At 42.8% G+C, this 27,500-nt stretch overlaps 1 protein-coding gene and 1 long non-coding RNA gene across 17 annotated transcripts in view; one reads left to right on the top strand and one right to left on the bottom strand.

Annotated features, from left to right (window-relative positions):
- Positions 1-27,500, top strand: part of LOC135107749 (uncharacterized) — an 80,187-nt gene that overhangs the window by 27,201 nt on the left and 25,486 nt on the right. The window lies entirely within an intron of this gene.
- Positions 1-27,500, bottom strand: part of LOC135107747 (cytosolic carboxypeptidase 2-like) — an 83,530-nt gene that overhangs the window by 35,102 nt on the left and 20,928 nt on the right. For 3 of the 14 annotated variants that reach the window (XR_010271975.1, XM_064018071.1, XM_064018070.1), the window contains exons 1-2: positions 8,536-9,296; positions 4,654-4,862 (exon numbers count right to left, since the gene is read on the bottom strand). Coding sequence is in view for 13 of the 14 variants with exons in the window: in XM_064018071.1 (XP_063874141.1) it covers positions 4,654-4,862; positions 8,536-8,608 (282 nt within the window). In the remaining variant the exon portion in view is untranslated. Of the gene's footprint in view, positions 1-4,653; positions 4,863-8,535; positions 9,297-21,773; positions 21,990-25,098; positions 25,196-27,500 lie in introns of those variants that run through there. The other 11 variants (XM_064018065.1, XM_064018069.1, XM_064018062.1 and 8 more) reach the window with 9 other exon arrangements.

The following is a 27,500-nucleotide window of genomic DNA, read 5'->3' as shown; positions in this document are numbered from 1 at the left end:
TCATATCGAGGTCACTGGAGTCACGGCACTGGTCCTCGCTTAAGCTTAGAAGTGGGTCACCAGGTCATCATCACTTCTCGTACTACAGTTTTATGCGAGCAGGGGATGGCAGCGTCACGAAACCTGGCAGTAACTGTTCATCGTCGACTGCCTTACCATCTTTAACTTTCTATCTGCCTCTCACACACGTTATAGCTAAGACACCTGAAACCGTCTACTGAGAACTACATTACAGAGGCTTTTCACAGAATCCCTTTACGAGACCAGACAATAAATGCTCATCGTCTACTGATCCACCATCTATAATCTTTCATCTGCCTTTCACACAGGTTATATATATTATAGTTAAGACACTTGAAGAGGTCTACTGGAGAGAGAGAGAGAGAGAGAGAGAGAGAGAGAGAGAGAGAGAGAGAGAGAGAGAGAGAGAGAGAGAGAGAGAGAGAGAGAATATATATATATATATATATATATATATATATATATATATATATATATATATATATATATATATATATATATATATATATATATATATATATATATATATATATATATATATATATATACATATAAAACCTATGGAAAGAGCGTGTTGCGTCTCTTTTAATCCCAGCTGCATTATTAACGTCTGAGGCTTTTAAAGGGTTGCTCACCTCACTTCTACGATACTGGCTCACTCTGTCCTCCAGATTACCACAATTAACTCCAGAGAAAAAAATGTGATTAAGGTCACTTTTTTTTACCCAACTAAATCTCGCGAGCGATTTATTATGGAAGTGAAGGGTCTTAAAAGCATGTTCAGGCCAGTTTGCCATCCAGATTAACTCCATCCCTCCTTCTCCTTCTCTTCACTCTCTACTCTTTCCCCCTCCTCTTCTTCTGTTCCTTTTTTTCGTTTTCCCCCCTTCTTTTGTTCTCCTTCTCTTTCTCCTTCTGTTCCTTCTTCTCTTCTGTTCTACCTTTTCTTCCTCTCCTTTTGTTCCGTATCTTTCCTTTGTCTTTTCTCTTCTTTCTCCTCCTCCTCCTCCTCCTCCTCCTCCTCCTCCTCCTCCTCCTCGTGTTCCTTTTCGTACTCTCAGTCTCCTGCTCGTCGTTGTCCTCGTCCTCATCCTCCTTCTCCCTCTCCTTTTCGTACTCTTTTATGTACTGTCTCCTCCTCCTCCTCCTCCTCCTCCTCCTCCTCCACCTCCTCCTCCTCCTCCTCCTCCTCCCCATCATCATCATCACAGCCAGACACTCCCAAGTCACTGTAGGACAAAGAAACCTTACCATTCTTCAGTCTTTCTTGTTCGTGTTTCATCGTCCTGGCTGGCCTCTGTTCTGTTCTCGCATCGATTCCTGGTGCGTAGGATAACGAGATCGAGAGTTGGGGATCGTAAAAAAAATAAAATAAATAAATAATAAAATAAAATAAATAAAAATAAAAAAAGGGCGGGAGCGAGTTAGACGAGGGAGATAAGAAAACAAAAGAAAAGACGAAGATAGGAGCAAAAATATAGGAAATGAGATTCTGAGGCTGTGGATTAGCTGTGTTGACACTGATGATGATGATGATGAGGAGGAGGAGGAGGAGGAGGAGGAGGAGGAGGAGGAGGAGGAGGAGGAGGAGGAGGAGGAAGAAGAGGAAGAGAGGAGGAGGAGGAGGAGGAGGAGGAGGAGGAGGAGGAGGAGGAGGAGGAGGAGGAGGAGGAGGAGGAGGATTACAAAGGACTACAAAGGATAACCAAACAGCAACAGACCCTTAGATCCTTACAAAGCTGCTTTGGAAACGCTTCTAATTAGTTATAGTGTATAGAGACAGGAGATTAAACGCAGGAGGAGGAGGAGGAGGGGAGGAGGAGGAGGAGGAGGAGGAGGAGGAGGAGGAGGAGAGACGAAGAAGAAAACAAACGAGGAAGAGAAGTAGGTAGAGCAGCAGGAACAAAAGGTACAGAGAGAGAGAGAGAGAGAGAGAGAGAGAGAGAGAGAGAGAGAGAGAGAGAACGAGGAGTAAGAGCAAGAGAAGGCTGCCAAATCTAACGGAAGGAACAATAAAAGAACGAAAGAGACAGAGATGGATGGCGGAGGTTATACGAGTTTTTTTTTTTTTTCTTCTTTTCTGCCGTGGATGAACAGTGGCTGACGATGATAGTGATGGTGGTGGTGGTGGTGGTGGTGGTGGTGGTGGTGGTAGAGAACATTAAGATCAGGTGATGATTTACTTATTCATTTATTTATTTTTATTTCTATAAGATCAATATGTAATCTATTCTGGCAAAATTCAGCTGACAAATTTAACTCAGAAATAATGATTTCGCTGATATGTATTAAAACGTTGCCTTTTTTACTTATATTATTGCATCTTGCCATCGTCATTGGATATAACTGGAATAAACTCTCGTAATTAACGTTGCCAATTAATATCATTATTTTCAAAAGTCCCTGTTAAAATATCGCAGAATCTTACAAGTTAAAGTTAAGTTTCCTAATCTGTTACTCATGAGATGAATTACGCACTGTTGGAATTAAATCCTTGGGTCTTTGTACTGATTTCAATTGAATTTTCTTTTACGAAACAAGGAAACGAGAAATGAGCAGCAAATTCCAGCAGTGGCGTAACCATGGAAAGTCGTGTAATTACTTCGGCAATTTTGTGTTCGAAGCTGGTTGTAATGAAACTCAACATATAGTACGATTTCATCATTTTTACTACAACCACCACCGCCACCACCATCATCCTCATCATCATAATCATCACCACCACCATCGTTGTCATCAAGGAATTCACTACAGGGAAAAACCGTCTCCTACGAGCTTCTTCACTCATCTCTGTCAACTGCCTGTCTATCCCAAGCTCTCGGCAAGACATTTCCTCTCTTTTTTTTTCATCTTGCTGTCTTTCCCGTTTTCTTTTCCTATCCCTAGGTTGCCATTCCATTACCACAAGTGTCCAATGCTCTCGTGGTCTTTCTCTCAGTACTTCAACCCTTGGATCTTTTGGGCACGGCATCAAGATTGGGCTTTTTATCTTTTTATTTTTATTTTTTATTAAATTTTAGTTAGCTCTCCATCAGTTAGTTAGTTAGTTAGTTAGTCAGTTTGTTTGTTTGTTTGTCCTTGGCACCTCTCCCTAATACGTAAAAAAAATCTATTGAACAATCCCAAGTTCCTGAGCGATATGTTAGAACACAACGCACCACAACACACTCATAACAGACCTTTCTCTTTAGTGATAGTGTCATTACTATTTGGTAGATTGAGCTAATTATTTTCATGTAATGTTTTTTTTTACTCATTTTCGTGAAACTCGCTTTGTTGTAATCATTTGGAGCGGGTAATTTATTTCTCCGCGAAGTTTACGTTACAGTTAATGCACAGGCTAATTATTTCCGTGATCGTTTTTGCTAAACGCTCACCCATGTCGCAATAATAAAATATATCAGTGTCCGTTGTTAACACTGAATCTAGTAAACTATTGCGGATTACTGAGCGGCCTCATTTTGACTGAGGTCATTAACAATATTTGGCAAACGCATTTCTTCGCTATTGGATGAATGAAGTTTGCTAAAATTTTCTGTAAAAGGTTGCAGTATTTTTTATCTTTTGCAAATTATTTTATCTCATATAAAATGCTGACCACGTATGCATTTGGTTTAGGAGGGGCGTTGTGTTGCTCCGGATGTTAACTGTTTCCTGTTGTCTTAAGCCATAGCTATCTAGATTTACCTTATTCATTTCCATTGATTTCAAGCCCTCTTAGTTATAAACCAAGACTCCAACTGAAACATTTATGTATAAGTAGCATTCGAGTAATAAACCTTTGTAGAACACCTTACCCAACTTCCTATAAAGCTAATAAATCAGGTGGTTCAAAATTCACATATGCTAATGTCTTCTTACGTTTCAAAATATTTTTTTTCTGGTATCGATCCTTCACTGTTTATGCACGTTGTATTTCTCCCCTTACATCCATTCCTCCCCACAATCCCCATAACCCAAGCACCACCGTTCTGTTTTCCATCCCCAGCCTTCCATCCCACTTTAAAAATATATGGTTTCGACAGAGATGGATTGGCGAGAGATTAAACTTGCGCCCAACCTAAACCCAATGAATGTGGGTAATGAAAATGTCAGTCAAACAGCCACCAAGCCTTCAGTGAGTCATGGCATCTCTCTTTACATCTGTCTAAACACTGCACCATTCAATCACTCACTTCTAGTCCTTCAATTAACTATCTATCCATCTATTTTTCTATATACCTACCTGTCTATCTACTTATCTATCTACTTATCTATCTATCTATCTATCTATTTATCTATCTAACTATCTATCTTAGACATGGACGAGGCATATGAGTTGGAGATATGGTAAGAAAAGCAAGACTGAACTAAAAGTATTTAATTATCTAACATTTCGACAAAATTCTAAAAAAAAAAAGAAAAAAGGAATTCGAACCGTAAAAGAATATAGTACTTCTACACCAGCATCATTTTTCTTACCTTCTTTCTCAATCTACGTATGTATCTGCCCTCTATCCATAATATTCCAATACTTCCACTCACTGTTTAAGCTCCAGCCTCAGTTTCCTTATCTTTCCTAATCTATTCATCTGCTTTTAAGTCATATATTCCGGTACTTTCAACTACTACGTACTGCCATACTGTTCCTACCTGACACTCCACTGGCCACTTCACGTTCTGCTGGGCACACGCCTCCCGCACCACGCCGTACAGGTCGCGGGCGTGGGGGGGCGAGGATGACCTAGTACCCGGGGCGGAGGCGGTGGCGGCGGCCTGCAGACGGTAGCAAGAATACCCGGGTTTTTCCGATCCTGCCGCATCCTCCTTCCTTGGGTCCTGCAGGCTCCCCATGTTGCATCCTGCGGGAGATATTGGCATTGTTAGTTAGGTGGGTCCTTTCAAGCCTCCTCTTCTTCCTCCTCTTCCTCTTTTTCCTCCTTTTCCGTTGTTCCACTTTTTTTTCCTTCTTATATGTGTGTGTGTGTGTGTGTGTGTGTGTGTGTGTGTGTGTGTGTGTGTGTGTGTGTGTGTGTGTGTGTGTGTGTGTGTGTGTGTTTGTGTATCGCGCGATCCTGAGTCTCCCCGCCGATCCCGCTGTAAACTCTCTGTTTGTCCTTCATTACTAAACTCTCCCCCTCCCTTACCACCCTTGTTCTTGTTTTATCTATCTAACCTTCTGTCCTGCACGTCCTTGTAGCTAATGTTCTATCTCACTGTCTCTGTCCCAGTCTCCGTCCTTCCCTGCTCTCCTGCCCCTTACTGTCAGTGTCAGTTTGATCCACTTAGCTCTTTGTCCTCCGCGCCTCTGTAGTGCCTCCCAGTATCCCACCCGTCTTTTCTCTCCTCTTCCACCCTTAGCCCAGCCCCGTGCTCCTTGCAGACTGTCGTTTTCTCTTAGCTTGTGTTATCTTATCCCGTGTGACATGATATTACTCCCTCAGGTTTCTCCTCCCTTATTTATGTCCACTTATTTCGTGAGGTGCTCTGTGGCGTCTCTTTCCTCCTGTTTCATCTCTCTTGTGTCTTCTCCCTGTCTTGTTATCATGTGTTCCGCCCTCCTACGTACTTTTCTCAGCACCTGCTCATGCTCGTATATCTCTGCCTGCCCTTTCGTCCTGAACTCTCAAAGAAACACAAAGAAATATAAAGACAGCAATACTTTCTTCTTTCACTCTTTTGCTTATTATTTCGTTCGCCTATACCCTTCCAGTTTCTCGTTCTTTCGTTTTTCATCCCGTCACCAATCTTCTCCCTATACTTTCATCGTATTATGGTTCTTTTATCCTTCCTTCACTTCCCTTCAGCTTCTTCCTCCCAACGCTGCTTTACTTACTCTGCATTTCATTTTCCTGCTCCCTTCCAGTTTTTCGTTCTTTCATTCTCCCTCTCGTCACCTCTTTGTTTCTTATACTTTCATCCTATTATACTTCTTTTATCCCTTCCTTCAACTCCCTCCAAATTCTCCCTTTGCTATAACCTACAGGAGCTTCTCTATAACTTGGCAAAAGATTCACCTTTCCTCTCCTTTCTATACTTTCATCATGTCTTCTTTTACCCTTCCTTCAGTTCCCTCCAACTTCTCCCTCTGCTATAACCCTTAAGAGCTTCCCTACGATCCAGCAAAAACGTCACCTTTCCTCTCCTTGCTATACTTTCATCGTATTAGGCTTCTCTCATCCCTTCCTTCAACTCTTTCCGCAACAGCTTTCAGGAGCCCCTCTATGACCCAGCAAAGGCGTCAGAGCAGCTTGTTGGCTCGGATATCTATTCCCGCTCTCTTGTGGCAGTGTTACGTCGACAGCAAGACGTGAGGGAGGAGAGCCTTGCCTAATCCTCTGAGTCCCCACATGTCTTGCCTCGGGTGTTATTAGGAGTGTGTTGTGTAGGCTTGTGATATTGGAAGGGGAGTGTTTGGTGGTGGTGGTGGTGGTGGTGGTGGTGGCGGTAGTGGTGGTGGTGGTGGTAGTGGTGGTGGTAATAGTGGTGGAGATGGAAGTAGTAGTAGTAGTAGTAGTAGTAGTAGTAGTAGTAGTAGTAGTAGTAGTAGTAGTAGTAGTAGTAGTAGTAGTAGTAGTAGTAGTATAATAGTAGTAGTAGTAATAGTAGTAGTAGTAGTAGTAGTAGTAGTAGTAGTAGTAGTAGCGGTTAGTTGGTCAGCAATAGCAACAACAAAAGTAAAGGTAGGAATAATTGCTGTTATTGCACCGGTACGTATATTCATGTGCGTGCTGCCTTCAAATTTGATTTAAATATTGGTCGTATTAATTATTCTCTCTCTCTCTCTCTCTCTCTCTCTCTCTCTCTCTCTCTCTCTCTCTCTCTCTCTCTCTCCTCTCTCTCTCTCTCTCTCTCTCTGTGTGTGTGTGTGTGTGTGTGTGTGTGTGTGTGTGTGTGTGTGTGTGTGTGTGTGTGTGTGTGTGTGTGTGTGTGTGTGTGTGTGTGTGTGTACCCGCACGCGCAGACATGTGTATATCTATGATATTTACATGTTAAAATTCTAATCCAGTCACCATGGAAACGAAAGGAAACTCTGAAACAGTCTGTACTTCTCTGCTTCACTTGCCGAAAGAAAAAATGGAATGTTCCACAAAAAATAAAATATCACAAGTTTTCCTCTATTTATAATCATATTTTTTCATCCGTACACCTGTTTACATTAAGCGCAAAATGACATCTTGTATTTAATTAACTTTCAGGTGTTCCCGTCCCTCCTCCTTTCCCTCCTTCTCCTGCTTCCTCCCTCACTGGCCTGTCATTCACACATCGCCAGCTGCCGCCACTGCCACCTCCACCAATACGCAGCGTCAGGCTCACTGATCAATACCTTTCATCAACCAACTACTTCCCCTTCCAGGAAAACTGTGCGAGGTGTACGCTTCTGTCCCGCCACCTCACGGTCTTGACTTAATGAAATAATAAATTTCTCGCTTGTGTGTGTTGTGTGTGTGTGTGTGTGTGTGTGTGTGTGTGTGTGTGTGTGAGCAGGTTTCAATTTTGTGCGTGTTCAAATGAAATATTTTCCTCATTCTTTCCGACAAACGTTGGAAATCTGTGGAATGCTGTACAAAATGACAGAAAGCGTGTTCTGTGACAGCTTCAGTCATTTCGTGATGTGCTCGTGTAATGAGTTAAATAAATCGCTACACCAAAAGTGTGCGTGTATGGACGAACTGAGGGAAGACGTTTTCTGTGATTAATAATTTGTCTTTTTTTTCTATTTCATGCACATGTTTGCCTGAACACACAGATAATAAACCTATTCAAATAATACCAAGAGCATACGGATTCCTGAAGAGTTATTCTTATTTCATTATGATCACGAAGCATTCCATTCATGACGATGTTTATATACCATTACAGTATTTGTAATGTCGACAGGGTAGCCTTCCACTGCCGGATATGACCATCACGAATGGCTTACTGGTAAGACTCCCGTTTTAGACACAAACACATCAGTACTGTCGTGGAGTCCAAGGATGACAAACATCTCCCCTGCAAGTCCCCAGCTCAACTTTACGTGATCAAAAGGATTATCAACCTCAAATAACAACCTCCTCTATGAGGAGCAGGTTTCTTCAGACCCATCCTTTTTTTTTTTTTCAAATTAACCTCACGTGATAACTTCCTTAGTCACATCAAAGGTTTCTTTTCAAGAATAACATATATTACAGAATGGTTCGCCTAACATACAACTACTCACATAACTTCTGACACTATACGCGACTTGAACTTAAGGTTAAGTTTATCCTCATAGATAAATTACGATTATTGATCTTACATTCTACTGTGTGGAAAGAACACCAACTCCATGATACTGTGTTGTGTTGACATATTGCTACTTAGGGAACACGTGAAGCACGCCCCTCATGACCACTCTCATCAGTTCCCCCCGGAGGCAGGGTCCGGAAGGTGGTGGTGTTGCAGCACGTGTTCCACATGTAAGGAAACATTGCTAAAGACACCTCACAGGCAAGGAGTGGCTCGGTAACACATTCACACCATGTCATACAAGAGAACGTGGAGGAAATTTACCCCTCAGCGGGAAGTATCTTGCCTGCAGCTGAGAGACATGACTGAACGCAAGGTGGCCCCCCGACCCGAACATGTTCCCGGCCGCTACACTGGCCCGGGCTGCCGTCGCTTCTCCTCGCCCGCCGCCTACATCAGACTCGACAGTTATCACCTTGCAAGTCTCTCCATCGCCTCATCCCTCATGCCGGAGGTTCCACGACACTGAGACTCAAGGCAACATGGTGGTGGTGCCAGAATAAGTTTGCGAGCGTGGCTGGCGAGGCCCGTCCACCGCCGCGGCCACGGCCACTATTGACCAGCGTCTCTGCCGGACTTGATCTGCGAGTTGCCAGATTCATCACGGAGAGGTGCTGCCCACGTCACCAGCCTCGACGGTTATAAACAAGTCTGACATGTGGAATATAGTGCAATAACTCGGTTTATTGCTAAATAGTGAAGGCCAAGGAGAGAAAAAATAGCTCAGTGGCATCATGTTAGGGAATTCATGAATCAAGGGTGCCGTGCGTGAGGCGGCGGCACGTGGCGGGGCTCGGCGAACCAGTACTCCGGCACTTCTGAAACTTTCCCGTGAACAACTGCCGCCAGTGCGAACTCAAGACCACCCAAACATTTGCTTCACGTTCCTCACGCGACGTTCATTCTTCAGTCTAAATAATTCCACTGGGGATGTTTTCGCTACCTACTCGTATAAGCAATAATTACTGTTTTGATGGTACCTAAATAGGGAAAAACTGAGCATTAAATATTAATTAGCGGAAACGATCGGAGGTTTGGAGCCAGGGGGTTTCATGTTTCAGAAAAAAAAAAAGAAAAAGCACGTTGGATATTTTATTTTGCCTACGAACACTGTATCGTAGTTTCATGATTAAAATAAAAATTATATTTACTTTGTACTGATAAGTAGCGGCAGTCATCTTGATATCAGGTGAAGTGCAAGCGTCAAGAGAGGGGCGCCGTCTCTCTCTCTCTCTCTCTCTCTCTCAAACACACACGAGAGAGAGAGAGAGAGAGAGAATGGGCCCCCTCTGAACCCCATGAAGCTAACACTACGGACAACACACGACACGAGACCTGCGTGAAGCACCTCCTCCCCCTCCAACCCCTCGCTGCTGCTTCTGGCGGGGGAGGGAGAGGTCTTATCAGCGGGCAGATTTACGTGGAGGAAATTGGTAGAAAAATATAAAAGGTCCCCTGTAGCGACGGAATCAGCAGCGAAGGTGAGGCGCCTGAGGCGCGTGAGTGAGTTCCGTGCGTGACCAAAGTCCTCCCCGCCAACCAAGGTGCAATTTCTGGGCTGGAACTATAACTCAGCAAGAGATGCATAAGACACGGGCGGTCGCGGCACAGCACACTCACATTACTGGAAAATTAGATATTGACCAGTTACGAGAAATACTCCGCGACGCCTATTCACTTTCTTCTCCTCCTTCTCATTCCCAGCTACGTGATGACGAGAGTTCGCTTCAAAAGGACTTTGAAATGAGTCTATCAAGGTTTTCTCTCGCTCTTTTTTACTCGAATAGTGACGTTAGCAAAGAATAGAATGGGAACAGAAGAAGGAAGTAAAGAGGTATAGAAAGATATGGTGTAAAAGGAGGACTCGAGAATGAGTCTATTATGTCAAGATTTCCTCTCTCTCGCTCTTGGCTAACTCAAGTAGTGACATAGCAACTAAATGGAAGTAGATGAAAGTAAAAGGTTGGAGGGAGGTGGTTCAATATGTTTCAAAAATAGATCTTTAGAGTGAGTTTATTATGTTATGATTTTCTCTAGGTCTTTTTTACTCAAGCAGAGACGTTTGCAAGTAAATGGAGGTAGAAGGAGAGAGTAACAGGTTATAGAAGCTTAAAAAGAGGTGGTTCGAAAGGACTTTGGTAATGAGTCTGTATGTTATAATTATTTTTCCTCTCTCTTTACTAAAGTATTGGGATTAGCGAGGCAAAAGAGCAAGAGTAAAATAATATAAGTTAGAAACAGGTAATTCAAAAGGACTTACTAATGAGTTTATAATATTCATTTTTTTCTTGAACATTTTACTCAGCCAGTGACATGAGCAAGTATGATGATAGATAGAAATTCAAGGTAAAACGGTATGGAAAGTTAGAAAGAGGTGGTGGTTTAGAAAGAAAAGGGAAAGAAATGAAGAGGTTGACTGATTGATTGATTTAGGGCGACGCGAACAAAGAGAGCGAAGGGAAGGGAAAGGCAGGGGGTGGCGAAAGGGAGAGATAGAAAGGGAAAGAACAGGATGGGAGAAATGTGAATAAGTAAGGTCAAACGAAGGAAGACGAGATTAGAAAGAAAGGAAATGGAAGAGGAAAAAAAAAAAACAGAGGGGAGGGAAAGGATGGAATGTAGGCAGTAAACATAGAAAGAAAAATATCAGGAAGGGTCAGGAGAAAGTGTAAAGGTGAGAAAAAAGCGAGGAAAAGGGCATAAAAGAAATTTTAGAACAATGAAAGAAGGGATAAGAAAAATAGGAACAGAAGAGAGGGAGCAGAAGAGAAGGGAGGTGAGAAGACCAAGGAGAGAGAAAGGAATGGGCAGAGAATAGAGGAAGTAATAAAAAAAAATAAGTGAAACAAACAGAATAGCAGGTAAGACAAACAGAAATACAAACAGAAATAGGAGAAAAATAAGAATAGGAGAAAAGGAAAAAAAAAAGAAAACGAAAGGAAATGAAAGGATGATGGGTCTAGGAGGAGACACAGGATGGGGGAGGAGAGGGGAGATGGGAAAGAATGAAGGAAATGTAGAGGGACGGAGGGGAAAAAGAAGGGAAGGCAAAAAGAAATAGAGGAGAGGTTAAAGGGGAAAGGAGGGCAGGTGACAGGGAGAAAGAGGGAGAGACAGAAGAGGGACAAGGAAAAGAAAGAAAGAGAGAGAGAGAGAGAGAGAGAGAGAGAGAGAGAGAGAGAGAGAGAGAGAGAGAGAGAGAGAGAGAGAGAGAGAGGAAAAAGAAAGGAAGGAGAACACAGAGGAAGCAGGTGGCGGGAAGGGAAAGGGGAGGAGGCAGGAATAGGAGAGGAGAGGAGAGGGGAGCGGTGTGGTGGAGGAATGAAGGAGAGGTTGAGGGGCTGCGTGGTGCCTGAGGTCATGTGGCGTGCATCATGAGGTCACTGACTTCATCACGCCCGTCTTGAACACAGAGTGATTACAACCCGTTTCCCATTAACTCTTGGACCGCTTCGCTTTCTCCTCAAGCTTGATCAAATGGTTCGATACATGTTCTGAATACAGTAATCTCGAAAAATAACACTGGTCGAGAAGTTCAGTTTATAGTGGCTGGGTTTATTACTGTTGAGTTAAGAAAGAATGCTATGGCTTCTCGATTATTGTGATCTTGAAAAATACCACTGGTAGAAACATTCGGTCTTTACTGTCAGGGGATTATTTTTACTGGACGAAGTTCTCTACAGAAGAAAGAAATGAAGAAAGGATGGTATGTCTTCTCCTTAAACTTGATAAAATGGTTCGATACATGTTTAGTCCAGAGAATAGTATCTCGAAAAATAACAGTGGTTGAGACGTTTAAACTCTCTAGTGCCTCGATTTATTTGTGCTCACTAAAGACCTCTAAAGTTACGCAAACTAAGTAAGAATGCTATGCCTTCTCCTCAAGCTCAATAAATGGTTTGGTGTAGGTTTAGAGTGTGCTAACTTTAAAAGATAGCGGAGATGTTGGAAAAGGGAGTGACCAAGTATTTCAAACCTTTTAGCCAATGTAGTTTTATTTCTGTTTAGTAAAACAGTTTTAAGGTTGCTCAAATGAAGAAAAACTACGAATGCTTTTCTTCCAACTCAATAAAATGACATGGCGTAGTTTTAGAGCATATCGAAAGACTTCATCGGCAGCAAAAGGATTGATCAGGTAGTTCCGATCTTTCAACGCGTGTGGTTTTAATTTGAGCCAGTGAAATAGATTACTCCAATGAAGTGAAGTGAAGTTGTCATCACCAATCAAAAGGTTACTCTTCGCCACATCATATCATACAATCTCCAATTCGGCATTACTACTGTAAATACCAGATTTTCATCAGCCGCAGCATTATATTTCCACCACCACATAACACCATATTCACAGAACTACCATCACACGGCACCATGCACACCACACCGCGCCATACACACCACACCACACCATGCACACCACACCACACCCTACATACCACACCACACCACACCATACACACCACACCACACCATACACACCACACCACACCATGCACACCACACCACACCATACACACCACACCACACCACACCATACACACCACACCACACCATACACATCACACCACACCATACACACCACACCACACCATACACACCACACCATACACATCACACCACACCATATACACCATACCACACCACACCACATCACATCATACACACCACACCACATCACATCATACACACCACACCACACCACACCACACTATGCACGCCACACCACACCATACACACCACATCGTACACATCATAACACACCACACCACGCCACACCGTGTACGCCGTACCACACCCAAAGCAGGTCTGCACATTTGTCCCACCCACACAATTCTTATGCTCCACCCGCCCAACACCCACAATTTTTTTTTTTTTTTATGTTGCTCGCACACGCACCGCAACTGCATCATTTGCCCCCACACTGGCACACATTCTATTTTCCTTTCCCTTTTCTTTCTTTCTTTCTTTTTTCACAAGACCCACACTCGCCTCATGCACACAAAGTATGCCCACGTCATACGCCTACGGTAACATAACTCATTGTTCACTTCCTCACCGCCACGGCTAGCGTGACATAATTACTTATATGAAGAGTTAATTACTCTGTTTGTTCGCTGTGCAAAAGACAAAAATTCACGGCTGCATAACTAAACATCAAAGAGGTGTTTCAGTTAACTATATGTGTTATGAGAATGAGTAACACCGCCCTCTATCCGCAAGCTGTGGAACAAGTCTAACCATTGAACAGCTCTGGCGTCAGATTTGTGAACTACTTGGTACAACACCGCTCTCTATTAGCACACTTTCGGACTAATTTAGCAACTGTAATGCCCTCTGGCGGTGAATTTCTGAACCATTAACACTGAGTAACTAGCGAAATAACTCGTGAACAATTTTAAGCCATTAACGATGGTTCTTAATTATCATAGAAACAGCTTGTGAACACTGATGTCTCGTGACGTGACGCCCAGGGAGAAAACACTTATGTTCTGCTCTTCATCAAAAGGTGCCAATGCGTAGCCATGTCGGCAGTCTGGACTCCTTGGTTTCTGTTTGTAAAGAAAAGAACATGTGTAGACGAGTTTTTGTAAAATCTAACTGTTCTGCAGGATAATTTGGCTTCAAGTAACATCTTTTAAACATATGGTATTGCTATATCTCTATTTTAGAGCATAAAAAATAGAAGAAAATAGGGGAAAATGCAAGAAGTTGTCAGGTCTACATGTAACAGTCCCTACATAAAACGCCCACCTATTTCCATCTATCATTCCCATCCGTATTTTTTTTTTCTTTCTTTCAAGTGGTGGACGAAGCTCATCATAATTAACACTTAAACTTTCACCCTATCCTCCCTCACATAACCGATTAGACAACTCCCTCTAAAATAGATATGACAACCAACGGGGCACACGCGGTGGCGTGAGTGAGAGACGAGTGACTCCAGAGTAGGTGACGGAAACCAAACAAAACCCGAGCAGATTGACGTCACGTGTACGCACTGACCATTAGCGTGTCTGCTTTATAAATATCCTCTTCATAATTATTCGTTTTAGTTGGGAAATTGTTGTTACAGTCAATAAAGTAGAGCATTTTCTTTTTTCCACAGTCTACGGTCAATGTCCCAAAACCTCCTCGATATCACTCAACTATCAGCGTTCCTACTCATTTTCCTTGCGCTGTGTTCCAAAAACTAACTCGATATCGCTCAATTTCAAGTGTTCCTTCTCATTTTCCTTTACGGTATCGCGTCTGAGGATAAAGGTTCGGTAAAACGGGTAACGATGGATAATTTGAGGCCACTTTATGCCTGACAAAGGAGGTGGCGCGTCACGAGACCTGAGCTGTTACCATACTGAGTGTGGGTCTCATCCTACGTGCCACGCCTCTACCATCATTCTGTTGATAAAGTAATCTTAACTTAGAGGATGAGAACACGAACGTAAGGTCGACATATTGAGTGTTCTCTCTCTCTCTCTCTCTCTCTCTCTCTCTCTCTCTCTCTCTCTCTCTCTCTCTCTCTCTCTCTCTCTCTCTCTCTCTCTCTCTCTCTCTCTCTCTCTCATCATTTGACATCATTATGTTTGCGCCGGTATCTGTCACTCAGTAAATTATTCAGTAAGTCTCTCTCTCTCTCTCTCTCTCTCTCTCTCTCTCTCTCTCTCTCTCTCTCTCTCTCTCTCTCTCTCTCTCTCTCTCTCTCTCTCTCTCGTTACTTATCTATACCTTTTATCTTCATCTCCTAAAGCCACGCTTCAAAACAGGAGAGAAAATCGCTCCTTTTTAGATACCTCATTCCCTTTGCGATCTCCAATGCAGGCCCGTAATAGCTGCAGCCATGCGAAGGCGCTCATCATCTTTGCCTGACTCCCCAGAGTTTGTCCACTTCCCCCCCTTTCGTATTCATCCAGCTAATCCACTTCTTTCCTGTCTCATTTCCCTCCACCTGACGCACCTCTTTCCCAATTTTTGCAATGATTTAACTATTCAACCTCTTCCCTTTTTCAGTATGTTTTCAGATTCGGTGTGTTCTTTCATCCTTGCGTATTTATTTGGCTAATCCACTTCATTCCTGTCTCATTTCTCACCAGCTAGTGCACTTTTTTTCCACTTTTTCGTATATTGTTTTATTTGGTGCATTTCTTTTCCTTTTTTTTTTTTTAGTATTCAATTTCTTTACTGTCTTATTTTCATCCATCTGACGCACTTCTTTCCCAACTTTTGCGATGATTGAACAATTTCTCTGTTTCCCTTTTTTTCGTATATTTTCTGAATTCTTAAATTCAGTGTATTTCTTTCACTTTCTTATTTTTTTAGCTAATCCACCCCTTTCCTGTCTCATTTCCTTTCAATTGATGCACCTCATTCTAATTTTTGCTATGATTTAACTATTGCCTTCTACCTACTATGATTTAACTATATTTCATTTAGTGTACTCGTATTTCTTCCCTTTAAGTATTTCTTTAGCTTCTTTCTTGGTTAATTTCCCTCCAGCTGATGCATCTCATTTCCACTTTAGTAATAACCTATCTAACTGTTCTTTTTTTTTCGTATATTTTCTTATCTAGCGCAGTCTTTCACGTTTTCACATTTCTTTAATTAATCCACGTCTTTACTGTTTCATTTCTCTACGGCTGATGCACTTCAAATTAATTTCATGATTCATATAACAACTGCACTGTTTCCCTTCCACTTTTTTTTTATTCTCTATTCTCTAATCTGGTGCATGCTTCATCCCATTTCCTTTTCGTTTTCTTTTTTTTTTCGTTTTTTTTTTTTTTTTTTTAGTTATTTCAGTTCTTTCTAGTTTCCTTTCCCCTGTGATGCATTTCTTCCCATTTCTAGTTTTAATCTAATCGATACATTACCACCCCTTTCATATCTTTTACATAACTCGTGCATGCCTTCCCCCATTTCTTTTTTTTTTTTTTTAACCATTCTTCTTTTTTTACCTTATAAATTTCCTTAACTATTCAATAAGTATCCTGTTTCTTCCTTTCTGGTTTTCTCTCCCTTATAGACTCGGATAAGAGAGAAAAGGAACAGCATATGACTGACAGTTCCTCGCATCTCCTCCGAAGAGATAATATTATTTTTTAATCAATCGATCGAAGGAAGGTGCGGAAGGAATAATGAACTTTTGTTATTGGTGGTGGTGGTGGTGGTGGTGGTGGTGATGATGTATTTGTTGTTGTTTTTGTCGTTGTTGTTGTTCCTGCTGCTTCTCTCTTTTCATGCGTATTTTTTTTTTTTTTTTTTCTTTAAGCTGAGCGTATTACCGAGATGATTGAAGATATTTGTTTTTTTGTTTGCTTCTTCCTTTTATACATTTTTTGCTCTAGTACGAAAGATAAATAAGAAATGAAATTACTTTTTTTTGTTATATCTTAATAACCAAGGGAATAAACACCTTCTTTTAATCCTTTCACTGCAGTCGATGAAAAAAAAAAAATGAGTTTAAACACGAAAGCAGCGGCCATCCTTCCATGACCGTTGTGGACGCGAACTTTTCTCACTCCGCTAATTTTCCTTCGATTATAAGAACTCCCCATCCCTCACAAAGCAGCGCCGTAACTACACGAGTACAGCGTCTTGATTCACTCTGGTACTTTTTGGAAGGCACGCTTAGGACAACGACCTCGTAACTCCCTAGATTTCGTATTCCTAGAAGTCCAAACATAACGCACAGGTCGCGAGGATGTGTGGAGTGAAGCAGTCCAGAAACACTCAGATCGCGTTTCTAACCCCTGCCGCATCTTCCATTCATTCACCCGCAGTGGCAAGGAACGTCACCTACGGCATAGTAAGACTTCAAGTGTAAAGGAGTGCTGTACTTAATCCTTCCCTGGGCGTCAACATATGGAACAGGGTGGCCAAGTGTTGTTATCAAGTTAGAATATAAATACAGAAAACGTGGAATCAGCGGAATAAAACAAAATAAATGTTTCAATAATACAGATGGATTACTTCAGCAACACAGCACAATTTTCATGAAAATATCTAACCTAACCTAACCTAACCTAACCTAACCTAACCTAACCTAACCTAACCTAATCTAAACTAACCCAACTTAATCTAACCGAACCTATTATGATCCAATCTAACATAACCTTGTCCATTTGAAATTTGTTGAAAATCATGGGCTTAAGTACGAACATAAATTTGAATTTATGTAATACAGCTACAATATATAAAATTATACATGAATGTAACATTTCAAAATAACAGCTAACAAATATACACGTATACAGAATCGCCAGGTCAGATCGGAATTGCATTTCGAGTCATAGCCAAATAAGTTCAGGCACTGCAGGACTGAAGATTAAGAAAAAACGCTAAACACAGTGGAAGTGAGAGCAGAAGCTCACCCGACTTCTGATGGTGGCTGCACCACCACTGGGATAGCGAAGGCAACCTGGAAAAATGGAAGAAAGTTTTCCGTACTCCACTCCTGCAACTTTCATGACTCTAACTCCAGCAAAGGGGCAGTAACGGGACGCCTCAGGAGCTGAACTGCCGCTCATGCTTTAGGAGTCTTCGTGTCTTCAACTTTTAGGAGTGGCACAAGCCAGGCATTCATTTTATGTTTATCTCGCACTCCTTCAACTGCTTTCGCTTTGATATAGAAATACGGGGGAGAGAGAGAGAGAGAGAGAGAGAGAGAGAGAGAGAGAGAGAGAGAGAGAGAGAGAGAGAGAGAGAGAGAGAGAGAGAGAGAGAGAGAGAGAGAGAGAGAGAATAGTCGTGAATTAAAAAGAAAATTTCAGTTACCTCTTCTTTTTTTTTCCAACAATCCTTTCGTTTCTTTAGGGAGTAGGATTAGACACAACTTTTTCTCTAAATCCGACCTTGATTCCTTATCCCAAGAATAAAAACAGTAATGACACGCCTGCGACAAGTAATGAAATTGCGCGAGACTGATCATACTAATACAAAGGAGAGTGGCGGTGGGTGTGTGCGCGCCACCCAACTAACGTCCCCGTAACTCTATTGGCTGAACTACGTAGATGTCGACCGTGAGTGTGGCAGCACCAATCGTTGCCACGGACCTTGGCCTCAATCACACCTGAGTCATGAGGGTTGCTAGCACCACCGCGACAGAAACTGGGTGAATAGCGAAGCCGTAGATTACACACCGCGCCTTGTTTTTACCACCCGCAGAGCCTCACTATTGCCAATGAGTTTTACTAGTAATCCCCATATTCAGAAATGCTTCTGCGCCGCACCCCGACTACAATCAAAAAGCTCTAGTTGAAGTTACACGGCTTTTTTTTTAAGATTTCATTGGCAAATTAACAAGATTTCTACATTATTAACACGAGAAACACTCTTGAAAACCTGACTTACCACCCTGTGGCCTTTGGAAATCATTGTGATGAAAGAGCAAAGCGTTTCTGAATACGGGCCTAAGCCAGTGCCGCCACGTGACCACCTTTCATTCAGAGGCGCTCACCTAGTTGAAGGTCTCGCCTGACTCCTTCTCCTTTGTCATCACCTTTAGTTATATCCATGACCACTGCCTACCACAGTACACTCATCAACACCACTATTCATTCAGAGGCACCCCGCCAGTTGAAAACATTGGCTGATTCTTCCTCTTTTGTCGTCACACTCAGTAGTTATCACCACCACCACTGTCTACTATAGTTTACACTACTACTAAGTTATCAACACCACTTTAGTCACCATTACTCTTCCCACCACTACAAATGCCACTAGTAGTACAGTTATTATCACCATCTCGTCCACTACCATCATCACCACCAATCACCATTATCACAAATAAGCCTCCCCCCACCACCACCATCACCAGTCATCACTTCGTTTTTAGTCACCCCTATCACTACCACTCTTATCGCTTCCAAAACCGACTGTTATCACCCACGACCAACCCGGCACCGTCAGTCACCACTCAAATCACAGTCATCACCATCTGCACAGTTACAATCACTATCATCACGCGCAATGGTCCCTTTCAACACTACCACCACCACCACTATCACACCTGTCAATTATCAATATTCTCTATTTTATTTCCGTCACCGCTGCCGACGTCACCAGAGGGCTCAGACTCTGCGCCACGACCACCACCACCACCATCACCACCAGGAGTCAATATTAATTCCATTCATTATAGTCATCTGCTCCACAACCTGCCAGCTATTTTGGTGCCTGCGATTCATTCTGTCCCATTACGCCAATTTTTTTTTTTCTTCTTTTTTTCTTCTATAGCGGGAGGCCGGGGGTGAGAAAAAGGTCGATCTCGTGTGTGTGTGTGTATGTTTGTCCATGGCTACCTTAGTTCTAGATTTGCTCTAATACTTCTTTGATGCAGTAAATTCTAGATAGGAAAACAGTTAATAATATAAAGTAATGTTCCAAAGTTTATGAATGAGTAAAGGAAGTTTATGAAGGAGTAAAGAGACTGGTTAACTTGTGCATTAGTAAGGCGAACAAAATTTATTGGTGCATTAGTAAGGCGAACAGAATTTGAGTGACACTAAGTAAAGAGCCTTATGATGTGAGGCAGCAGGATGTTAGTCATGTTGTTTGTATTTTCATAACAATCATAACCATAGAAAGAGAGAAAGCATAACACACACACACACACACACATAAACACACACACACACACACACACACACACACACACACACACCGGAATGTGGAAGGTTCAAAGCACTCAAAGGAAGGAAGTTGGGAGTTAAGGAGAACTTTTTTTATTTCATTTCATCCTGTTAAGAAGTGCTGCATGTCATCCCTTATGTATTTATGTATACACGTTACTTGATCTAGATATCAAATACGAACCAATATAATAACAAATACTAGTAAAAAGCATTACTAGTTATCTGAAGTTTGATAATAACTACTACTACTACTACTACTGCTACTACTATTACTACTACAAAAAAATATGTGGAAGAAGAAGAAAAATGTAAAAAAAAGGCAACTTAAACACACTCAATCCTATCTACACTGCACAGATGTCGCGTCTTCTTGTACACGCTCCACGCAACTTTCATGCTGTTTTCTCTTCACGACACGCCAATTTTAAGTATCAACACTTCTCATTGTGCAGCGTAAGAGAGAGAGAGAGAGAGAGAGAGAGAGAGAGAGAGAGAGAGAGAGAGAGAGAGAGAGACCTTGTAACCAGCGCTTTTACTTTTAATTTTTTATCACTTAACAACGCGCCAATGTTAAGCTTCTCTTTTTTTTTTTTTTTCTGGCGCAGCGCTCAAATAATAAAATAAAAAAAAGTGCATCGTCGCATAACAAACACATTATAAGGCTGTGTCACCTGCTAGGACTCGTGAATGTTTTTTTTATTATTATTATTATTTTTATTTATTTTTTTTTTCTTCTTCTCCCTTTCTGACGATGCGTTTATACTCTTACTTCTGTCCCCAACACAATTCAAGGATCTTGTAATCGAATGGACGAGTCATCAAAACAACGATGTCACATGTCAACCACTTGGACGCCCGACTGTCATGTTTTCCTCCAGTGATACGCTGATGTGGTAATATTTGGTAACGGTCTTTCATTTGCGTTCGACACTTACAATATTCCCAAGTGTGGGAAACGTGAAAGCCACAAATTTTTAGTCTGTCTTTTTTTTTCTTTTTTTTTAAGCCAGTATCATGAATCTCTTTATGGTAACCTACGTAATGCTAATTTTCGTATGCCTTCATTATTTATAATATTTACACGTTTAGGAAGCACAGTCAAGTGGAAGCTATAAATAGTCGAAAACAACCCCACTATCTGTTCCAACACGTTACTTTCCGGTATCTTATCGACAACCAAGGAGCTTTTCACGCAATATGTACAGTCACGATAAGTCTGCTAACGTGCCACAGTTTTCCACAATCACAAATATCTTCCCTCAGTCTGAAGTCCTCTTGTATGTTGATTAATTCCTTATAAAACTTAACAACTAGTTCTAAAGAGATCAGAGAACTTGATATTCTGTGAAAACGCAAAACACAGTGATAGCGATTGTAGTTACCCGACTTCTGATCGCGACTGTACATGACTATTCAAGGCTTACGAGATATATTTATATACAAGAAAATACACCATAAAAACTCAGATATACATTTTAGCTTATGTCCTATCCACGTGCTACTTCTGCACTATTTTTTTCTACTCACGTAATGCTTGTACCGTTCACAGACAAGCAGCTGCACTTGCATGGATAACTCACCAATTAGAATGCATCCCCTTGAATTGATCAAGTATATACATCGCACACAACATTAAAAAGGAAGGGGAAACTGGCACACGAAGCCATACGAGACACTGGACAGAAATGCAAATCTCATCACGAGGGTTACCGTGTTTTCGCTAATCTTATATGCATGAACTTGTGCTGTAATGAACACTTCTCGGTGACGCCACAACACCGGTGCGTGCAGGACCACACTTCACGAAACACGCTGGTATGATAAGCGTTCTTCTTTTCTGTCATACGTTACGGATACGTGTACTGACGAGGATGTTACCTGACGGAACAGCAATGAGCCTGCCACCTGCCGAGCGTCAAGTGGTGGAGAGCCGTCCCGGAGCCCCGAGCCGCGCCTGCCTCCACGCCCCGCCGCCTCGTGCTCTCCCGCGATTCCCCGCCTCACGTGCTTCCTTGCGGATTTCCATGATAATCCAGTATTAAAACAAATAAAACATTTATTATAAATATTCGTAGAATTTCGCTTTAGGAAAGATGACCCGGAGAAAAAAGAAAAAGAAAACCAGCTCCACACGTGGCCTTCACGACACAGCAATTTTCGATGGTGGCAAATGCGAGGCTTCCACCGATGACGTGTTTTTGCCAATATCTTGCAGTGTTCCTGGAATCTTCATGATCATAGGATCCCAACAAAAGACGTCTCATCACTTCAACCTGAATAATAGCTATCTCTGGACTGATCTCCATTACCCTCACCCCTATAATCCCATCAGTTGTGCCATTCATTTTCCACGAGGCTTTCTGGAGCGTGCCTTCAACTGCCAGTGTTCAGAGATGACCCCACTTCCCCACTTCCTGGCCTTCTTGCGTGGCGCGACCGACGACTCCCTCGCTGCACTCTGCCAAATAAGGCCTCTGTATGTGTGTGTGTGTGTGTGTGTGTGTGTGTGTGTGTGTGTGTGTGTGTGTGTGTGTGTGTGTGTGTGTGTGTGTGTGTGTGTGTGTGTGTGTGTGTGTGTGTGTGTGTGTGTGTGTGTGTGTGTGTGTGTTGCTCTCGTGCGTGTTGTATTGCTGTTGCATTCCAGCCACGGACAGCAAGACCGCCACCCGTCCATAAACTATCCGGCCGAATAGAACTGGAAATTGACCCAGTGTGTCCAATTTCTTACAGGTCACAGGAGGTCACTGGGGAAGGGGAGCGGCAAGGAGGGAGGAAGGTTTGAATGAGGCAAGAGGGCGGCAGGGAGGGAGCCATACCCACCCCCGACCGATCCCAAGCCTTCCCGCCATAAGACAGGCGCGCTAACTTCGGCCTTGGGATGGAGCTATTAAGGAAATTAACCATTAACAAGAAAAGGCTAATCGAGGACGACCTAACAGCACACTGAGAGACCTGCGCCGTAGGAAGCAAACCCTCACCATTAACACAACGAGGCGGGACTCTCTGCCACCACTGCTGGGACATATTGATAAATTGATCAGGTGCCCGTAACGCCGCGTGACTCCCCGTTGTTACACACCCCAAGCAGGTACCTGACAGCACCCTCGCCGCGCCCTCTCTCCTTCACGCCACAGGGATACAAGTCCCTGCTGTCTCCTGGACATGAAATTACTGTGTTCTAGGGCGGCGTGTGGGCAGAAGGGGCTCCAGGCGACTCCTACGAGCCCCGCGGGACAAGGAATGAATTATTCAGGTCCTTCTCTCGAGACTCTCCTCCCAAGGCCGCCGCTTGCAAGCCAAACTCAGTTCTCAAGAGGACCTACGTACACAAGAACACGCACCAGAAATTATGCACACGGGAACGTGCAGGAAACGCACGCACACACAAAAACACACACGTACACAGAAATACGCAAATGGCACACGCATGGCAGGGTTCTCCCTCCCCACACGTAGTCGAGTATTGGTGTTCCTACAGCAGCCTTGCCACGCGCAGGGAGTACAGATCACACGCTTCTTAATCCCCCCTCTTAGTAATCCACTCTCAAATGTGGCTGCATATGCTAGATGCGACGCAAACTGAATGCCTGCGTCAGATAAATAATTCAGACAGAAGCAACATTATACTGCTGAACCTGTACTTCTCTGAGGACAGCAGCTGAGAAAAGTAATGCGTTACACGAGCTTTCTCCTTCTTCTTCTCAACCTTATTACACTGCACTGGTGAGTGTGCAGCCTTAACTACACTCTCTCACGATACCTGTACACCAGAACTATTTAGTACGCGTACATTCACGCTGCCCACCTTGCCTCGCCTCAAGGTCTTCCACGCTGCAGGTGTCGTGAGTACTCATAATTTGTCATCATTACACTGAAACTTTTTTTTCAAGGTTATTATTATTATTATTTTTTTTTTTCTTTCCTTGTTCAAGTCTCAGCTTCAAGTCGCTGTCTGAAGTAACGACCTGCTCTTCTCTGATTCCCACCATCCCACAACTAGCTTCTCAACCTCATTATCTCTTTATAAGGCGGCACTCAGCTCCTTGTTCTTCTCTACCCGCCATCCATCCCTTAGCCTAAAAATAGAAGAGTAAATAATGAAAAACAAATATATGGATCACTCATACACTCATGAGGCTGTCCAGGGTTCGTTCGGGAGGCGGCGGCGGCGTCTTCCTCGGCACCTGCGCGCCTCCACTGGGTCCGGGTTATCGTAAATAGGGTTTCTAATTAGCAGGGGAAATGTACAGGTGGCGGTGGTCGCGTGTGGCAGGCGAGGTGGTGTGCAGGGCCCGTCACGCTGCTCCCGCCGGGCTCGTTGGCTGCTGCACCACCACTCACTCACTCAGTCCACGCCACACCACACGAGTTACACCAGAATTGACTGTCTGCTCCACTACACACCCCTTAGTCTATCATGTACAGAAGTCACATCGTAAATTACTTATTCAGACCATACTACACCACAGTCCAGGCCACACCTCACGAGTCTCAGCAAAACTCACTGTCTGCCCCACTACACAACCCTTAGTTCACAAGTCCAGTACACTACTTGAGTCATATTGTAACTGACTCACTCACACCACACGACACCACAGTCACAGCTACACCACACGAGTCACATCATAATGGACTTATCATATCACACAACACTACTTTACACTCCATCATAACAAGCCACACGTGACTCCACGCTACCACCACCACCACCACCACTACCACCACTACCACCTCCACGTGAGTCACATCATGATAATATATTGCCTGAATTTTACACCTCTTTTCATATAACGTCGAAAGCACCACATGATATCACATTCCATTACACCACGTCACCTTCATCCATAAATTCATTCATTCCACTAGGGCACACTTTACTTACTGGCGCACATGCTTTCAAGACGCACAGACTGCCACACACAAAACAAAACAACACACACGACACGATAAGGAAGAAAGAAAGAAAGAAGAGAAAAAAGAAAGAAAATAAAGAACATAGATAAACAGATAGATAGATAGAAAAATAGAAGAAGAACGTAAGTGAAAAAAAAAAAGCAGGAACCTATCTACTTATCTACCCAACTATTCACGCAGACAGGCACGCACACACACGCAGACACGAACCACCTGAGTTTAAAATACTATAATAGTAGCAGTAGTATTTAAGATGACGCACAAAACACACGAAAAACAGAATGATTACCAACTTTACGACGCGACTTCATTACACCAACTGTCTCCCTGGAATCGCCAACTCGACTGAACTGACCTGCTCAACCCTCAGGCGCGTAGGGGGAGGACTGGGGAATAAAAAAAAGCAGGTACGGTGAACAGATCTGGGAGAAAGAGGGTACGGGGGAAGGAAGGGTGTGGGCTGTGGGGAAAGAGAACAATGAGGGAAAAAGGAAACAAACTAGATGGGGAAAAAAGGTGGAAGGAGATTAAAAGATTAAGGAAAAAGGAAAAAAAAAGGGAGAAACATGCAGGTTTGAGAGGTGGGGAGGAGAGAGAGAGAGAGAGAGAGAGAGAGAGAGAGAGAGAGAGAGAGAGAGAGAGAGAGAGAGAGAGAGAGAGAGAATCCATTTCAGAAAATAATTTAAATGGAAGAAGGGAAATAAAAGACATGATTAGGCAACAAGCAGAAAGATAAAAATAAAAATGAAGGAAGAAAGAACAAGATAATTAGATGAAGACGACAGAAGTGAGCTGGGAATAAAAAAAATAATAATAAAGTGATAAAGAAAAAAAACAATGGAGAGGGAAAGATTTGGGAAAAAGAAGAAACCAAAGGAAAATGAAGAAGTTGAGAGAAAGAACAGAAGAAAGGGGAAAAATAGGAATAGAAAAAGTCTTTATTCAAGCCAAAGAAAAACGGAGGAAGGGGAATTAGGAAAGAAAAGCTATGACTGGAAAAACAGAAAACAAAAAGAAAAACAGGAAGAGGAGAAAAGTAAATATTTGTGGAAGAGAGATAAAAGAAAACATGTAGTACTTGAAGAAAAACATGATAAAAGTGAAAGAAATAAGGAAAAGATGAGTTAGGAGAGTAAAAGAGATGAAGAGAATAGGGAGAAAGGGGAAGAGGGGAAAAAGTAAACATGAAGGGAGAAAAATTGGACAAGAAGAGGAAACAAAGGTGACGTGGCTATCTCCCCTCCTTCCTCCTCCCCTCCCATGTTCATTGCCCCTCCCTTCTTTCCCCCTCCCTCTTCCTCCTCCTCCTCTACCTTTCAACCCCCCCACGCCGAGCAATTATGACCAAGAACAGATCGATATTGGAAGATTATTCTCTCTCATTTTCTCACGGGTTACCTATTACTCTCTGACCCACACCTGAATGCTTACTTGCTTGCTTCCTCTCTCTCTCTCTCTCTCTCTCTCTCTCTCTCTCTCTCTCTCTCTCTCTCTCTCTCTCTCTCTCTCTCTCTCTCTCTCTGTGTGTGTGTGTGTGTGTGTGTGTGTGTGTGTGTGTGTGTGTGTGTGTGTGTGTTTGTGTGTGTTTGCCTTGTTACTGTTGCTGCTACCGTTACTACTACTATTATTACGTACTACTACCACTACCACCACTAACTACTACTACTACTACTACTACTACTACTACTATTATTGCTACTGCTACTACTGCTACTAAACTATCATCATCGCTACTATCCCTTCTCCTCTCTCAGCCATATAACTACCACCACCACCACCACCACCACCACCACCACCGTTACCTGGAGCTCCTTTGTCCCTCTCCCTATTTATTAACCTTCCCCCCACCTGAACCTTCCTGACCCCCTCTACCCCTCCAGAACACCTGCCTGTCAATGACCTTCCGCCAGGTGGGGTCACTCTCCTCCAGTGGCGTTCTTTGGCAAAGGAGGAAATTTATAGTGGAGTGATAAAGAAACTGATGGTGAGGTGACAAAGAGAGTGACGCAAGCTCCACCCCTCTTCCCTCACTCACTCTCTCTTCTTCCTTTGACTTGAATTGTTACGTTCCACCTTCTTTATCACATTGGCTGCCATTCTTCTTCCTTTCTTCTCCTTCTCTTTCATTTTCTTTCTTGCTTGTCGTCCTACTTCCTTCCTCCCTTCCTTAAGTCATTCCTTTCTTCACTCCTCGCTTTCTTTCTTTCGTCATTACTTCCATTGTGGATTATCACCTTTTTTTTCTTTTTTTTTTCTTTCTGTCATTGTACTAAGTGTTTTCTTTGCTCCTGTTTGATTCTCTCTCTCTCTCTCTCTCTCTCTCTCTCTCTCTCTCTCTCTCTCTCTCTCTCTCTCTCTCTCTCTCTCTCTCTCTCTCTCTCTCTCTCTCTCTCTCCTCCTCCTTTATTTTCCTTTCGTTTTCTCGTCCTAAAAAATTTCCTGCCTGATCCATCCCTTACACTTTCCTCGTATCTTCTTCATCAATATTCTATCTCCTTCTCTTTACTGTCACCTGCCCTCTTCCCTTCTCCCCTCCGTCTCTTCATACCACATCTCTATTTTTTTTCTTATTTTTTTTTTGCTACCTCCACGTTTCCCATCCTTCCCCTCCTCCTCCTCTTCTTTCCTTACATTCCTTCCTTTACCTTTCTACTTCTCTTTCTATTCATGCATCCGTGTTAGATGTTTTCC

The sequence above is a fragment of the Scylla paramamosain genome, chromosome 15 (assembly GCF_035594125.1).
Source record: "Scylla paramamosain isolate STU-SP2022 chromosome 15, ASM3559412v1, whole genome shotgun sequence".
Taxonomy (NCBI): Eukaryota; Metazoa; Arthropoda; class Malacostraca; order Decapoda; family Portunidae; genus Scylla; species Scylla paramamosain.
This window is presented reverse-complemented; position numbering and strand designations above follow the sequence as displayed.